This window comes from Pseudonaja textilis, chromosome 1 (genome assembly GCF_049901715.1).
Source record: "Pseudonaja textilis isolate UNSWEBS1 chromosome 1, rPseTex1.2, whole genome shotgun sequence".
Lineage (NCBI taxonomy): Eukaryota > Metazoa > Chordata > Lepidosauria > Squamata > Elapidae > Pseudonaja > Pseudonaja textilis.
In genome coordinates this window covers 241,240,112-241,258,801 of record NC_141990.1, presented here as the reverse complement: position 1 = coordinate 241,258,801, position 18,690 = coordinate 241,240,112, and the positions used below count along the sequence as shown (strand labels likewise).

Sequence of the window (18,690 nt, the reverse complement as noted above, 5' to 3'; positions counted from 1 at the left end):
ATGTTTTCTTAAGTTTTGACAGGTATTTATATGTATAGTATTCAGCTTTGTTCGGATATTTTCCCACGTCATTATAGTTGTGCTTTTAAAGTTGTAGCAACGTTTCGGCAGAATCTCATCTGCCATCATCAGGCTTCTGTATGGTGTTCGTCTGTGGGTCAGATTTTCACAGTTGTTTCTGACTCACAGACGAACACAATACAGAAGCCTGATGATGGCAGATGAGATTCTGCTGAAACATTGCTACAACTTTAAAAGCACAACTATAATGACGTGGGAAAATACCCGAACAAAGCTGAATACCATACATGTAAGTACCCACAAAAACTTAAGAGAATACATACATACATACAGTCATGTAATTATAAATTCTGAGGGATGCTTTTGTATAAAAATAATCATATCCACTCTAGCAAACTATTTTAAGCACAAGGATTATTTTCCCAACCCAGATTTCAGAGACCATCCTGTTCCTCTTTATATAGTATTACCCCACATTAAAATCCACTTTCCATTATTTCATTGTGCTACTCATAGTCACTTATTAATAGTGCTAAATATTTATACTATAGAAAGTGATGAATTGCCACTTGCCTGCCTGTCTCACTGGTAAATCCAGTTGTTCTGACATAGTGATTTGAAGGAGAGTTGAAACGAAGTTCACTGATTTGTGAGCCTATAAACAAAGTATAAAAGTAGTTAGATGCTTACAATTTTAGAAAGCATTACAAAAAAAGGTTTTTGTTAACCTTTTAGAATCCACATTTAGCTAAATGTACATAGACATTAGTTACCCTCCTACTCCATTAGCTTAGAGGCCCCCATCATCCAATGCCTACTAGTCCCCCTTTTTTTTGGGGGGTGGGGGGTGGAGTCTTCCCATCTCTTTTGTTCCCTATGCCAATTTCAGAGCTGAGATGGCATTTCATTCTTCTCACAATGTTGCATGATCTCAATCAATCAGATAACTATCAGCAGAGCTTTGCTTTTTATGCTGCCCAGGCAGTGGAAGAAAACCATTCTTGATTTAAGACTGGATTTAAGGGTCCCTATTTAAGAAAACAAAAGGAGGCCATTGTTTCACCTTTTTCCTTCACTATATTCACAACTAGGAAGGTCAACATAACACAACTGCAGTTTTTTCCCCACTTTTTCAATGAGTGGTCAACAGCCAGTGTGAGAATGGGTTTAGAAGTGTTATCATGTTCCCATGCTAATCACAAACATATAGTTATGAGTGTAAGATAAGAGACCCCCAATATATGACCATTATTTGCCAAACAGTTGCCCTTAAGGTATGTTTCTTTTCGGCTCCAATAATTTTCATTTGGAGTGCACAAAGTTGAAGAAGGCTGGTATAAAATGTATCAGTGCTTTAAATTACTGATTACTTGATTACAAATCAACCTTTATTACGCATCAAAGAATGAGTTGGTTTTCTCATTAATATTCAGCTATGAAGATTAGAAAAGTCAACATTAAAACAGGCAGCAAAAGGAATACAGGTAATCATCAACTTACAACAGTTCATTTAGTGACCATTCAAAGTTACAATAGCACCATAAAAAGTGACTTATGATTGTTTTTCACACTTATGACCATTGCAGCATCCCTATAGTGATGTGATTAAGATTCAGGCACTTGCCAACCAACTCATATTTATGAAGGTTGCTTTATCCTGGAGTCATGCAATTGTCTTTTGCAACCTTCTGATAAGCAAAGTCAATGGGGAAGCCAGATTCATTTAACCTTGTTACTAGCTCAATAACTACAATGATTCACTTGACTGTAGCAAGAAAGGTCGTAAATTGGGGCAAAGTTCACTTAACAAGTGTCTTGCTTAGCAACATAAATTTTGGGCTCAATTGTGGTCATAAGTTGAGGACTATCTGTAGTGAGGTTTACCGTACTTCCTGCTACTACTTCTTGTTCTAGAAAGAGAAAACCTGGGAAGATTACCATCTCAAGAATCCCTCTTGCATCCAGGTGGATTCGGGGTGACTGAACAGAACTCAAGCGTTTAGTGGCTGGATGTCCTTCCTGACATCTATGCAGAATTCACAGCAATTACTCACTGCACCCAAAGAGAGAAATATCCGCCACTACCTAAGATCAAACTCTCAGCCTCCTGAGAGTTTCACCTCTAGGCCATTGTGCTGCTCCTAGGAATCCCTCTTGCTTGCACTGTGCCAGATAGTGGTATTGATAAATAATTTATTTTTCATCTCCATAAATGAATACGAGCTGTCTTTTTTACTGGAAATCTGCACCCGTTCATAGAACTAGAACTAGAAGAACTTTATTGTCAATGTACAAGTACAACGAAGGAAGCAGATGAGAACTGCTGCTATCATGTGTTTTGAACTTCCAAAAAAGGTCAGGCTGTAGGAATGACAGATCCAAATAAACTTTTTGACAGGCTGCGGAAAGAGGATGATATGTTGGCTAAGCTTGGAATTGGCATGGCTGATAAACCATAATGCTTTGGCTGCAGAAGGCCTGGGTGTTCCTGGTTGTTCTGGGACAGGGGAGATAAAGTGCTCCAAAGTGACCTGAAGACCCATTGATATAAATGAACTGAAAGTGATCTGAGGAAGCAGGGGAATCACGATCAGGACAAAAATAAATGACAAATTGAAACCTGATTGTCAGCCAAGTGTTATTAATATCTTGCTTAACTAAGACAGAAGGGAGATGCAAAGCTAGTATATAAACATGTAGACATAGGTATAACAGATTAGAAGAATATAATTTAGAAATATTGGTTTGAGTAGCAATAAATCAATGCTGCAGTCCTTTTATGACCAAAGTAGATAAGAGAGTGCACTGGCAGAGAAAATGACTGATTAATTGCCTTAATACTGTATAATTAGCTTTGCATGGATGAAAATGAACTTTGTTTCTATGCAACTGACATTATGAATAAAATAGGGGAAATCCCAAGAAGACACTTCCATGCTGAGTATTTGATCATTTTCTGAAAACCAAAGACATATGACAAAGCTGTTGTGCGGAAGGATCTGAATAATTTAAGAACATAATCTTGTGTATAGAAAAGCATGACAAAGCTCCCCTCAACTTGAGCAACCTCCTGCTGCATAAACGTTACTCTCAGAAGTAAATCAGAGCTGACAGCTCTAGAATGTGAAGTCTGGACATGTGGAGAGAGGACCCTTCAATTGGAGGTATTGTTTTAGACCAACGTTTCTCAACTTAAAGTTTAAATTTACCGACTTTAAGATTAAAAGTTTAACTTTAAGATGTTAAGGTTGCCTGGAGAACTGAAGTCCATACATTTTTGTTGCCAAGGATGAGAAACACACTGCTCCAGACACATACATTACAGAATAAAGAATGGGTCTGCTTTCTTTCTTTTTTTTTTTTGTAAATTTTATTTGAGTTTTTACAAAGAGAAAAAAAATACAAATAAAACATCTTTTTTGAAAGTAGCGTAATCCCGGGTTACATTTCTTCATACAGACACAAATTCAGGTTCATGCTCATTTTTATATTCTATTCCATATCTTATTACCATTTTACATTTTCTACATAGCTTCTCCTCTCTTTTAATTTTCTCAATTTTATTTTAATTATCTCATCTCAATTCAAATCATTGTATTTATATTTTTTGTCTGTCCTGTTTCAATTATCTATTATCTTTTCTCATTAAACAAAATTTCTCCTGTAGTTACTGACTGGAGTATGACGCCTTTATATCTTTTCCCTAAAGTTGTAACATTCAATATAATACATAACTTCCATTCGGATTCTGCTTGGTACATTCTTAAAATACACACTGTATTCTTAAAAAAAGAAAAAATTATAAATGTATATAATTAAAACAACATTCCATTCCAATGCAATTCTATCATTAATATTAATATTCATTAAAGTTTTAACTTCTTTAACATTACTGTTCAATTAAATATCATACTTCTATGGGAACAATTATAAGCTTTCCATAGTTAATTCCCCCCCTCTTCACTTATATTTTATAAAACATTAACTAATTAAAATGTCCCCATTCCTTCCTAATTCAATTTTCTCATTTATTTTATTTCACTTATTTTATTCACAAACATTTCACTAAATTACACTATTTTATCCCTCATTTTAATCATACATTGTTTCCAATTTTCTAAAGTTATTTCTATTACTAATATAACAATACAATCTTATGTACCTTTACAGAATCCCTTTTTCAGTTAGATTTTCACCCATTATCTCTAAATAGGTCCTGTTTCTCGATATCTTGCTCCGGTCCTTTGTAACTTCTTTTCCTTTCCTTCTTTCCTCTCTTCTTCTCTCTCCCCTTTTTACCCCCTTGTCTCTCTACCTCTATTTCTCTCTTCTGTATTCCCCTTTTCTGTTGTTTTTCAGTATTATACTTATTTTTCTTTTCCTTGGTTGTTTTTTTTAAGTCTTAAATTCTCCATTCTTTTTCCCCCCTTTCCTTTTTCTTCCCCACATAAAATTGCTTGTTCATTAAAGATGGCTTCTTCTTTGTCCCAATCTTCTTATTTTGCAGTCGTTTCTTGTTCTTTCTCATAGTTCCAAATCTCCATTTCTAAGAATTGAAAAATGAAGCCAAAAGAACCTCTCCCTTCTTGTGCATCTTCTTTGTACTATTTAAGTTCCATTTTCAATTCATCCAGAAATGGTGCCATTGTATAAATTTTTAAACAACCACCCGATTGATTTTAGTCATTCAAATATAATAACCAAGAATCCGAAGATCACCAAATAATCCAAATACACGCAAGCTGTTTCTTTTTTGCTCTCTTTTTTTCACTTTCTCTTCCTGGGGTTACTATTCAGTTGCAAAGTTTCAGTTAAAATGTATCTTTTAGAAGTCTTGTTGAAGTTTTACTGTAGATTCTTTTTTAATTCCAGGCAGTCTCCTCCCTCTTCCAGATCCTGCCCTTATTCTTTTTCTCTCCCTTCCTGCTTATGGAAAAGAAAATTTTTAATGTCCAGAAATCTTTATCATCCCTTTGGCATTTTGTTTTATTTTCAGCTTAATTGCCTATTGATGTCAAAGTGGATTTTTCCGATTTCTTATTTAAGTCTCTTAGTTGTCAATATAGGGAAGGAGAGAGAAGAAAAAAAAAGCCAACCCTTTTTCTTTTCACTTTCCTTCGCTGCTTCCGACTCTTCTTTGGGAGCGATGTTATATTTTGTAAGTTTAAATTCCAGGGTACCTTAGTTGTTGCTTTTACAATTTAACCCAGTCAGCCAAAACTTTCACTTCTTATCTTCCTCCTGCACATTCTTTTCCGGTCAAGTTCTCCTTTGTGGTGGCCATTTCTGACCACCACTGCAACCGCCTTCAGGAAAAGGAGTAATGGCCAGCTGAGGAGGAGAGATGCGGCTCTCCTCAACCCTGCTGGAGGTCTCCCCTCTCTTCACCACCTCTACGGGGTGGCTTGGCCCCGAAATCAGCTGTCTCGGGGCACTCCAGCGGCGAGCCCAGACAGAAACCGCACATGATCGCGGATTTCTGTCTGTCGCCAAAGCCCTTCAAACCAGAAGTCGGGTCTGCTTTCTTATGATGGCTTCAAAGGACTGCTCAGAAAGACCAAGAAACATAGTCCTGTTATATTAAAATACAGCATGGCTCATTTAATGTGAATCCCTAATCCTAAAATATTGTTTTGCGTCAATCAGACAAAGACATATCTGGCCACACACCTCATTACTCTTAGGCAAGAGTAAAGTGGAATGAAAGAGTTGAAAATTATGAATGTCCTGGAACTTAAATTAGGTGGGTTTTTTTTAACTTTATACATTATAAATTAGGCTAGCTAAAGCAATTATGTAGGAAGATGGGTATCTTTGACTAAGCAAGAACATGATTAGCCATGCCTTAACCTATGGACTATGTGGAATTGTGAACTAGTGGGTAAAAAAGTGAAAGACCATGGGGAAAAATAAAGGAAATAACTTTCTCACAGTTGGAAGAAAGAATCTGAAAACTGAGTAGGAAGGAAGAGTCCCCACAAAATGGGAAGAGTACCTGCTATCCATGACACAGCTGGGTGAGGGCCAGGTGGAAGATAGAGGAGAGTAGATAAGTAAAATGTGTAGAATTAAATTTTCTATTTTGGGGATTGATGGTTTGGAATATGTGAGAAGACTTGGGTGCAGTTATCATGTTGGTGTCGACTGTGATTAGGTTACTGTTAGCTATTATTGGGTTGGCTGTGAAAGGAGAAATAAGTAACAAAGGAAGATGGAAATGGGAAGGAAATATAATTATTACTATTAACTATCACTTCTAGCATCTCCTCCTTTCTTTTATTACATGCATAATCAGCAAAACCTAACCTAATGCAAACATCATTTTCTAAAGAGAAATTACTGTGCCATCCTAATTTTTAAAATCACTTTCAACAAGCATATTGAGAAATTACTGCCATTCTCCATAAGGGGAGAACATTCCCAGACAAAGCTGAGTCATTTTGCAGCTATTATACATTCAAAATATTTGGACATAACATACTACTCAGCAGTGACTCATTTTTATGCCAGTCAATAAAAAATAACCAGAAAGAAACACACATGACATAAAGAGAAAGCTATTCCACAAAGTTGTTTGACAGCATAATCTAATTTTGGTTCAAATATAATGGTGTAATGCCATTATACCACTGATAAAACTTTGACAAAAATAAAGGAACTAATATTGAAATAATTATTTTATTCTTTTTTCACTCAGGATTCATTCATCATCTGATATGTATGATTTTTTTTAAATAAATCCACTCATCAGAGAAATTATTCATTATTTTAGATCTGAATAAATCATTGCTCTTCTTCAATATGCTGCTTTACTCAAGATAAGCAATACTTATAATTGGCAACATTGCTTTTATTAAACAGCTAAATATGCAAAATTTTAGGGAATATACAACATTAATGCTGTCCATGAGTTCAATGTAGACTTGTTTATTATATACTGAGTTCCACAAGTTCAAGCTATAAAACGATTAATCACCTATATTTTCAATCACAGTAAGTTCCAGGAATATATAACCATCTTATACATAAAGATGTGAAACATCAGCTTAAAAAGCAGAAAGCTAAGACAAGGGAGGAAAATGGAAGTCTGAGATACCTTTTTATTTCTAGATATTCCCTCTGCCCCTCCCCATGTTGTACTGTTTATTTTCATGATTTAAGAAAAATGATTTATAAATATTGTACTTTTCCTCTGACATAACCCAACTTTCATCAGAAGGCAATCCATTTGCTATTCTGAGTCTACTAGTTGATACAAAACCTGCTCATATAAAACTGCCCTGTACAAATAGTTCTGTGCAAGTAGTTCCAAGCTCAGCAAATTTCAGTATTCTGAGTGTGGAACAAAAGTTCTCTGAATTCCAAAATGTTGTTCCGAAATAGGATATAATGTTATCTCAATTGCTCCAGCATCCCACTTTGCACATTGACCAAAAGAAAAATAAAAACAGGTCACATTCCAGGTGATATTTGAAGGAAGGAGATAGTGGAAGTCATCAAGAGCAGTGAAAACATGTATTCAAATTTCAAACTTATTTGAAAGACTAACAGGTAGGTTGGTAACTAAGTGTATTGCTAGTATTATTTTTGTATAGTAAAGTTTAACGTAACATTGTTGTCTTCATATTCACTATGTATGTTGTGCTTTATCAAGTAGACTACCAAATGCAAAATTTGACACTGTATGTGTATTAAAAACAAGCCTCAACCAAAGCCAGAAAAGTATTTCTCCATTATATTGTTCCTGAGTATGTTGAAATTAAGGTATTTTTATTGCTTCATTTCTGGTGTGTTCTGAGGCTGTTTGTGAAGACACAGTTTGAAGACAAGTATTTTTAACTATTGCTTCTACTGCATGGTTCAAAATTTTTAAAAACATCATCCCTGTGATCAAATACTTTTTTTTCTGCCTGGGAGACAAGACATATTCAACACAAAAACATGAATCCAGGTTTTGTGACTCTAAAATGAAAAACAAGAAAGCAAGGGGCTTATTTCAAGGTTTTTTTTTAATGCCTTAGGATAGAATGCACAAAATATTTCAAGTACTGCTCCACTGGAACAGAGGATAAGCAAAATGTTACAAGAGAACATTCCAAATGTGGCAGTAAAATTTCAGAGTTATTTTGTGCACACTCCAATATTTTTCAGTTCTTAAACTTATTTTCTAGATGTATATAGTTGCTCATTTCACGTAAGAGATTCATGTAAGCTAAGACAATAAAAACATCAAACGAAGTATATAATAAATGTAACAAAACACATAAAGCAAAAAAAGCCATCAATGATAAACTAATCAATAAATATATTTAACTCAGCAGGTCAACGTTTCATAACTTTCCTGTGGTTAATTTAATACTGGGAGGGATGGTGTCCCTGACAAAAACCACTATTATGGAAAAGACATCCTTCCTACGTCCTTTGAGGTGACACTTTTTAATCAACAGGATTAAAAACCTGATGTCAAACTGATGGGACACAGATAATTGAAGAGGGATGGTCCCTTAAATAAACTACCTCCACGCTGTAAACGGCTTTATCATGACAGCAAACCCACCTGGAAGAAACTGGGTGCCACTGCAGCTCGGCAAATAAAGGCCTAAGATCATTATGGGCACACCCATAATTGCTTGTGTCGCTGCATTCTGTACCAACTGCAGCTTCTAAATGCTTTTCAAAGGCAATTCCATCTAGACTATAATGCCATACTCCACTTGGGAGATAACCAAAGCAAAGGTACCACTGATACAGTGACACAGTGTTTTACAAAAGTCTTCCTGGTCATAACTGCTACTTGTTCTTTGAAGCTGCAAGTCCAGAAGGATCCCCAAATTAGTCATGGGAAATGGGATCTAAGTGGCAAAAAATCCAGACCTGCATACTTTTTCTCAAGTTTTAGTTGAAGCATGTTCTTTCCCATCCAGCCTTGAATAAGTAGCTTATTTGGGGGAGGGGGGATGATTATATTCACATGCAGTAGAATCAAACTCTTCTTTTCTGGATTTTTAAACCACAATATGATAGATGTAATGTCCTTAGCTCATTCTCTCTCCTTCATTCTCAAATTTAATAAGAAAGCAACGATTAACCATTGTTTTCTGTTGTACTGAAATCTGAGATAAACACTGATTACTCCTAAATATACCAGGATTCAAAATCAGATTTAAACTATGTTTTGAAGTTGGCTTATATAGATTTGATAGGAACTAATCAAAGTTATACTGTGAAACTATGATTAATTGTGAATTCCTACTTGACTTTCCCACTTGCACAAAAGGAAAAGTGAAGTGGGGAAAAGACTACAGTTACATACCCTCAGCAAATAAGCTGCCTTATTTAAGCCAATTGTTTTAGTCAGAAGTGTTATTGGTTAGCAGTCACACTAACCAATGAAATATTACACCTTTAAATAGATGTATATTTTAAGAAGTATATTTTAAGAAGTAAATTCAGTTGATAATGAAACATGCCCCATACTACCCCATCAAATGCTAAGCTAATGCATAGCCGATCTATAGAAGAGGATGCAAAATTCACAGGTCAGAAAAGTTAATAGCTGTAATAATCACAGGATTACATGAGCATTTTAAAAAGAATTACTTGATGCTGCAATATTATTTATTTAATTCAATTTAGGCATCACCCAACTCACAATTAATAAAATCCAATACAAACCAAAAACAAGATGCCATCTGCATACAACACACATAAAAAGACACATTCAACAAGGGACACCATCCTCTCACCGTGCTTACCCAAGAGTGCAATAGGGACTTTATTACTCTAAAGAGATTGTATTACTAGATTACATATACAGTAGAAAGTTGTTCACATTAATGAACATGGATTCTCTCACCATCTTTATGTAAGAATCACTGATCTATGTAAACATCTATTTACAAATTTGTACCCCAAATGTGGTATGCATCAAAGGGTGGGGTGAGTTATTCAAGTTCGACCATCCAGTTCACATCTCAACAAACATTCTTCTCTTCTCTAGAACTCATTACATTACAACATCCCACCCTACCATGTCAACTGGCATTCATTTCCTTAACCGACCAAAGCATATATTATTTCTGTTGTAATTTTCCATGGGAGGAGGAAAGTTCATGGCAAAGATGCCATGAATAACCACTTAAATATTTTGACATGTCTATGTGCGTGTATGTGGATGTATGTGTAAGTTTATGTGGAAACAAGGGTAAGCAACTCAACTATGCATGAAAACATGGGAACTGGAGTATAGAAAAATGGCAGAGGGTGCCCAGGACTGATGAATCAAAATGTGAAATATTTGGATGTAGGAGTAAGTTTGTTTGCCAAAGGGCTGGAGAACAGTGCAATAATGAATGTCTGCAGGCAACAGTGAAGCATGGTGGAAGTTCCTTTGGGGCTGTTTCTGCAAACAGAATTGGAGATTTGATCAGGATCAAAGTTGTCGTCAATGCTGAGAAATACAAGCAGATATTTATCCATCATGCCATACCATCAGGGAGACATGTGATTGGCCTCAAATCTGCAGCAGGACCACAGCCCCAACATATAGCCAATGTCATTAAAAACTATCTTCAGCGTAAAGAACAAAAAATCCTAGAAGAGATAGTTTGCCCCCCACCGCCAAGAGCCATCCACAGAAGCTATGTGGTTAGTTCTCTAAGATGTTTGGAACAACGTTGAAGGAACCTTTCTGAGTGCCTTCAAAAACGATGTGCCTAGAATAATTAATGCTGTTTTGAAGGCAAGGGCGGTCACACCAAATATTGATTTGATTTGAAATTCTCTTCTGTTCATTTACTTTCTGTTTTGTTAATTGACAAACTAAATATTTCTATTTCTGAAAATAATCTTAATTTACAGTATTTTTGCACAACTGCCTAACTCTTTTGCTGCTCATATACTACGAAGTATAGACACAGATACCAGTATATCCTGTTTCTATGCTTATTAATGCTATTAGATTAAAATCAGTAGACAAATTTGCATAAATACATAAATGTGTAGTATGTTATTTCTTGAAAAATGCATTTAAATTTTTTCTTACGCTAAATCCTATGAGGTAATCCAGATCTCAATACTGATTAAAAACAGCTGTATGGAGAATCTGGATCTATGCTGGGATCTTTACATTATATCCGGTAGTAAATAGTATCAATAAGTTTTAATAATTTTCTAGATTAAAAGATAAATATCATTTGTCAATTACCACTCACTGGCAGTATTTACATTAGAAGATTTACTAACATCTTTACCTGGAGATTTTCAGCCTGGGGCACACTTGGAAAGCCAAAATGTCTAAAAACATTATTTATAAATACCTGTTATCAAAACATTAATTTGATATACAAACATAAAAGAATGGAGTAAAGAACTGGATTTTTTAAATAAATAGCAATTTTTTTACCCAATGTTAAAAATGTACTTGGATCTTACAATTTATTTAAAAAAAAAAAACTATCTCAGATTTAGTGGACCATGTGTTTATATAGAAAATGAACAAGTAAATTATTGCCTCGTTGGAGATGCAACAAATAACACTTGTTTAAAACTTTTTACAATGTCTTAATGTTTATTTTTGGATGCATATTTTTAAATTACAGTATGTGGAATCTGACAGCTAGACAACAGAAATGGGTTCTGTGACCTTATTGTTGCCGAAAGACTAATTCTTCAGCATTGGAAAGACAAATGTATGACCTCAATTACCCCATGGATTGAAAACTGACACAAATGAGTCTCCTATAGATTTAAATTGCATATAGACAATAACAATAAAATAAAGTGAAAGAAAATTTACTTCATCTGGGTAAGTGTATGATGTAAAAAAAACAAGGTAGAGAAAGCAAGCTGAGCATTTCTCGAATTCTTTCTAAACCCTTAATACCTCTGCATAGCTAGGAGTGAGTAGGAAAGCAGGCTTAGAATGAACTGATCAATGTAGGGATGCAGTGGGGAATTTAATTTATATGTAGCACTAAGTGGATCAAACCCATTTTAATGTGATTTTTTCCCCTCCAGCTTCTCTGCTGTACCAAATTTGGCTCTCTTCTGTTCTCAGTAGAATATACAGAATACTGAAAAGAGAACAGAAGTTAGAAAGAACTGTTCTTTCTTTTTCATCCTTCCTTTTTTCAGAAAGGTCTTTTTTCAGATCAACCAAGTGTTGATCTATTGGATCTGACAAGAACTGACCCAATGACTTGTCACTGGAATTGATGCCATGGGCTGACAGAGTGTTGGCCCAAAAGTCACCCAGCTGTTTTATGTCTAAGGTGGGACCAGAACTCAAAGTCTTCTGGTTTCTAGCCTGGTGCCTTAACCACTATACCAAACTGGCTCTTGTTGAATTGGAAAAAAATAAGAATTTAAAATGAATGCAAAATATAAACAAGAATGAAAAATTAAATAAATACAAGCAGCTTTATCATAAAACATTAAAAATACTGACAATTCTTTGTAATTGTATTCAGAAAATGCAGACTGTAATATATATTACAAATGCTGTAAAATTGTTACTCTTATTCAAAACCTATCATATTACATGTTGTTAAGTACAGGTTCAAAACTTGTACTTAACAAAAGTATTGTAGTGGTTTTTGGGTATGGCAAATGATCGAATTGTGTTCTCAGATCACATCAATTAGCATATCTGTGCTCAAAATCTTTAAATCGTATACGTATAAATCGTATATTTGCGTATATCGCAAATTTCCCCACTTTAAACAAAAGCTTAGACAAACACCTTAGTTACTTAGATGAGTAGAAGCCAAATGGCACACCAGTATATTGTTTAAGTAAGGCAATTCTCATTTTCACAATATCTCAATATACAAATTATCTCAATATTTCTGATGTAACAATGCTACTTCATTATCAGATTTTTTTTCTCATGAAAATTAAAGCTGCATCCTTTTTGGTATTTATGCTAAGAATAGTTATAATATGTAATTAATAAAATGGAGCTTTGATATGTATGTAGAGAAACCAGGCAATTTTTAATGCAAAAAGTATATTAGTACACACTTGTATATTAGTTGAACTATAACTCAGTATATTTTAATCAGGCTAAATTAAGAAGATAGCCTTTGGGCCACAAAATGTAGTTCGCATGAACAGTGTGAATTTTAAAATATATCTAAAACTTTCTTCATTCCATCTTCTTTACCTCAGTTTGAGCACCACAGACTTCATGACACCACTTGTCAGGGTCCTTTCCAGATTTTTTTAATTAATATTATCTCCTTTGTATTTCTACACTTAACTCATTTTCAGAGATCAAAAACAATTGTTAGCTAACTTAACTCAGTGAGATGGTGTGATCATTCCAAATTTCTGTTTCCAGAAGTAGCAAACCACAGTGATTTCTTGTTTCACAGACAAAATACCTTAATCTCTTCTAAATCAAGTGTCTCCAACCTTGGCAATTTTAAGACTTGTGGACTTCAACTCCCAGAATTCCTCAGCCTGCAAAGCTGTTTGAGGAATTCTGGGAGTTGAAGTCCACAAGTCTTAAAATTGCCAAGGTTGGAGACCCCTTTTTCTAAACCATGAGAACAGTAGAACTCAAATAAGCATAGCAAATTACCTAAGAACCACAATGGACCTTCCCATGATTTGCTACTTAAGATATGCAGCAATCAATAAAACACTGTCACCAACTTTACTTTCAAGCTTCAATCATTCAGACCAAAGTCAAAACATCCTTCATACATCAAAATGCATATGAAAGGTGGTTCACTTGACTTAATATGGTCAAATTTAGCATAATTCCTATAATTTATTTTATAAATTTATACACCATCCATCTCTGAGTGACTCTGGGTGGTTTACAATTGATAGCCAAAAGCCATATAAAAAGACAGCATTAGAAAGATTTAAAAGCAGAACAGCAGTTTTTTAAAAAAAGATGAACACCCTCAAGCCACCAACCATCCCCAGGACTGCCTATCACTCTTAGATCTCCAGACAGTATAATAAAGAATTACGCATAATTTGGGTAGTAAACAGTATTTGTAAGGCCCTTCATACTTCACCCAAGTTTTTTTCCTGCTTTGATCTTTACCCTGGCTGGTGTTTCACGTGTATCATTTATTTCTGTTCTTATGCTTTTATATTTTTCTTTTAATACATTTAGGTTTCCAATGTCATCTTGAATGGGTGGCCATAAATTGAAATAATAAAGTATCCATTTTAGATAGCTTGAATATCCTGGCTATAATTACATGTTGAAAGATTCAGATTAGAAAACAACAAAAAGGCCTAAGATATAATTCTTCAGAGAAAGCTAGGCATTTCATTCAGTACACGTATATCAAATACACATTGATTCTTCATGCTTGTGGGGCTTTCCATTGAATCATAATCATGATGTAAGTTGCATGTTGCCTGTGACATTCTGACTATTTCCATGAGGTTTCTTGCTCTTTAAAATCTATTTCCCAATTAGCTTATTATATTTCAAATTTTAATTGAAAACTTGGGCATAACGCTGTGAAACTATATGAAGTTGGTTTTAAACGCACTTTTTGATTCACAGATGTGCACACTTATAAATCAAAGTGTGTGCTGTGCAATTAGTGAAAATGCAATACGGGCTATTTCCCTCTGAAAGGTGGCTTCAGCAGCCGTCTTCTTTTTCCCGCCGCTAAATTTAACCTTAAACAGCAAAGTTTGCGTCCATATAAGGAAGAAGGACACCCTCGGTCTCCTGCACTAGAATCTTTCTGCCGTCAGTTTCAGAAAGGACCCGTTTGAAATTTTTCTCGCTATCATGAGCAAGCGACTCTGGCTCCTGCCTACAAGGCATGGCAGAAGGCGGGCAAGGGCCGGGCACTGACGATCTTCCTCAGATGAGGACGGAGCTGCCACGTGCCCGGAGACAATGCTTGAGGGAGCGGGAAAGGGCCTGACATTAGGCTCGATTGCGGGAGAGGCCTTCTTCCCTTCCGCCCCAAAACCGCGCTTCGCCACACGGCCTGGCTCCCTCGCCCCGTCCACGCTCTTGCCTCCTCCGCCTCCTTTCCTCTTCCTGCCCACGTTTCACTTCTGACTCTGGGAAAGGCGGCTCCGTCAGGCCCGCGCCTGGGCCTCTCTCCTCGCCCTCCAGGTGCGTCTGCACGTGCGTAAATAGCAAGGCGACCGGCGACAACCTGGCCCAAGTTTCAGCCTTGGCTCCTTCTCTAGACTGGAGGTGACCTCCCAGGTGCCACCGAGTTGATCCCTCGCCACTTCGGAGCCCATCGCGGACCTGCATCTCCTAACCGCGTCCCCAACTCTAGTCGAGACGCAATTCGGGGTTCGCACACCCGATTTCTCTCTCTCTCTCTCTCCTGCCTGTGCCTGGGACCCAATTCGTGGCCGCGATTGGTGTCCCCGACTCGCATCCCCCACCCAGCCAGCCCCCGCCGGCCTTGGCGCCGGGACTGTTTCTCCTGTGTGCCGCGCTCCTAGGCCGGGCCGGGCCGCGCCGCCGCCGCCTCCTTCTCACCTCGTTCAGCTGCCTCTCTGCGGCCTCCCGCAGCGTGGAGTCCATGGTGCCCCGCAGGGCCTCAATGATGGTGTTGGGGTCCATGGCGGTGCGGTCGAGGCCGAGACAGGCAACGCGGACGAGATCTGGGGCGGCAGCGCCGTTCGATGCGCACATGGACCCACCGCTCCACAGCGGCAGCCGGCGGCGCGAAAGGAGGAGAGAAGCGCCAAGGCCCCGGATAGAGCTACTCGCCGCCTCTGCGAGGCCGACGCCTTCCGCTCGGCTCTTGCCGCCTTTGACAGGCATCACGGGAATTGTAGTTCTCCTGGAGGGCGGGAGAAGACGAAGGCGGCCTCAAATGCCGTTTTTTTCTTCTTTTGGAGCCCTCTGCTCTGCAAAATAGAACGGAGGTGGTTTCGGGGAGGGAGGGGGAAAAAGTTCTGTCGCCACCGATTACAAATTGGCTACAGTATTCAGACGGAAAATAAAGAAATCACAACAGCATCCACTTATCCGGACCAATGGTATTCTCACTGATCGCATATGAAGTGCAGTTTTCTTTTACTTTTTTTCACAAGGCTGGGGGGGGGGGGGGCAAAATTTCTAGGAGGGAAGGGTCGAGAGACTAACATGTCATTTCCCCCCCCCCCTTGTTTCCTATTCTGTAAGTTTGAATGAAGTAGTGAGAATGAAGTCTGACTGTTAAGTGGAATGTCTACTAATAGAATAAAAGCGCAAAGGAAAAGGCTGATATGAACTGTCCCCTCCTCACATGAAATAATTGATCTGTTCATTTTTGAACTCCCGGTTGGCTGAATGACCAATAGTCCTTAACGGTTCCATTTCACCTTAAAGAGAAAAATCAAGTAGGGTACCACTTGTTGGGACGCTTTTAAAATGTATAAATGACACAACACTGAGGGTGGTTACTAACACTTTAGGTGAAAGAAGATTCAACATTAAATGGGTTTGAGCAACAGGTTGAAATGAATGAAATTAATTTTTAATGAGAGACAAAGTTCTGCAACTGGGCATGAAAAAATGTAAGGCACAAATATGGTTTAGTAATTTAAATACTAGTTAGCAATGTGATATAGCTGCTAAAGAAATAAACATCATTTGGGGGCATATTGATAGGAGCGCAGATAACAAGAAGTATTCTCTATTCTGCCCTGGTCAGACCTCATTTAGAATAACTTTCCAGTTCTGTGCGGTTCAGAAAAGTGAGTGATGATCTGGATTGAATTTAGAAGAAAGCTATCAAGACTGTGAAAAGATTTAGACACCAGGTCCTATGTAGAACAGTTAAAGGACATGGTTATGTTTAGTCTACACAAAGGAATGATACAAAAGTAGTTTTAAAATATTTGAAAAGCTTTCATAAAGGAGGAGATGATTTATGCTATCCATCAGGAAAAACTTCCTGATTATATTAATTGTCAATGAATGGAATAGATACCACATTATATACCACAATGAACGGAATAGGTACCACATTCTTTATTAAGAGTTGTCAGAACAGGCTAGATGTTCATTTATCAGATATATTGTAGTGGATTTGAAATAAGCTGGGTATTGGACTAGACACTAGACTAGAGGATTTTTCTAGTCCCTCCTAAATCTAGGATTCTAACGAAAAAGGAAAATGTAATATGATGACACTAGAGAAGAAATTGTCAGTTCCTTATCTTTCTCTGCAGTCCTATATCATATATGATATAAATGTAATGTGGATATAGTTATTATACTGTAATACTTAATAAACCCTTTTATTCTTACCATAACTGTTACTGTTAAAAATGTAAAACCTTATATGTTTATAATTATAAGTTATAAATAACTTTTGACATAATGATACCTTATGTTTTATCAATTTATGCAGTTTCATTTCTTTGTTTATCGTATTTTAATACACCCAATGCAGCCTATAAATGTAGAATTTCAGCTTCACAATTCCCAGGATTTTGATACTGCTGTTTGGAAGATTATTGGAGCTGAATTCCCAACAAAGCTGGCGACTTCAAATTAATAATGGTTAAGATTAGCATCAGCTTGCAATAAATAAATTGTATAATATGTGTACAATACTAAAATATTTTTAAAAATATAGCTGTTAGGATTTAAGTGTTACTTTAAAGAATTATATTTAGATTCTGTTGTTATACAGAATGCACACTAATTTTAATGTCTCTTAGTTCTGAGTTAACATGCACTTGATTTAACTAAAAATTTGCAAAACAACATTTTCATTTGCTGTTCTTCCTTTATATTAGAAACATTTTAGACATTTTAAATATTTAAAACAGCAAATAGTTACATAATGTGATTAAACTGACTGTTTGGATTTTAATTCCTCTATTTCTATATTATTATTTTGATCATCTAAACCTCATTTACACCGTTAGAAAATGTTATACTAGAAGTAAATTATCAGTTGAAAAAAGTTAGCTTCCATCACTTGATATTATTTTATATGTCTCTCCTGCCTTTCCTATGGGAAGCTTCCATGGCAGCTTCTATGGATTTCTCTTTATTGTAACCCCAAATCAAAACTCCGTGAGGTTAGTTGAGTTTAAGGTTTGGGTCTAGCTCAAACCTTAGCTTGCAAACTCCAATCTAAAATGAAAACTTGGTCTTGGGTCTTTCTAGTGTAAATCTGTCATAATGTACACACTACATTGTGTTTGATTTTCCTTCAACCCTAGATACTACTCTTTTTCTCCTGCAGTTAGGCACACACATGCAAAATTCATCAATATAGTATGTACATAAGGAAGTATTGATTCCTGTTTTTCTTCAACTTATGCAGGCTGTTAGTCACTGTGCCTATTTATATATTCCCAATACCATCCTCATTTTCTACCAGCAGCATCAATGAAAAGAGGGCAAGAAAAATTAAAAGCAATGAAGCTTATTATCTATACTACCTTTTTTCTGTGCACCAATACTCTGACATCCTGGCATGATAGATAATTTTAAAAACAATATATACCTTATTTGCAATTTGGTAATGCTGATTATGTGTGAGCCAGTAGGAGATTCTCCATTTTTTTTCTTTTCTTTTCTTGAATAATCTTTAGCTTATATTTTTTATGCATCAGATTGCTGAAAAATCAGACAATTCAAAAGATAGTTTTGACTTATATTTAGAGAAAGACATTCAACTATATGCTTTGAATTGTAATGTTGCAGTTAACTTG

At 36.4% G+C, this 18,690-nt stretch overlaps 1 protein-coding gene across 2 annotated transcripts in view; it reads right to left on the bottom strand.

The window, feature by feature from the left end:
- The window catches only part of IPO7 (importin 7), a 51,795-nt gene extending 35,834 nt beyond the window's left edge, over positions 1 to 15,961 (bottom strand). For both annotated transcript variants that reach the window (XM_026706472.2, XM_026706473.2), the window contains exons 1-2: positions 15,509 to 15,961; positions 595 to 676 (exon numbers count right to left, since the gene is read on the bottom strand). In XM_026706472.2, the coding sequence (XP_026562257.2) occupies positions 595 to 676; positions 15,509 to 15,796 (370 nt within the window). In that variant the 5' untranslated portion in view covers positions 15,797 to 15,961. The remainder of the gene's footprint in view (positions 1 to 594; positions 677 to 15,508) is intronic.
- Between the last annotated feature and the right edge of the window lie 2,729 nt (positions 15,962 to 18,690).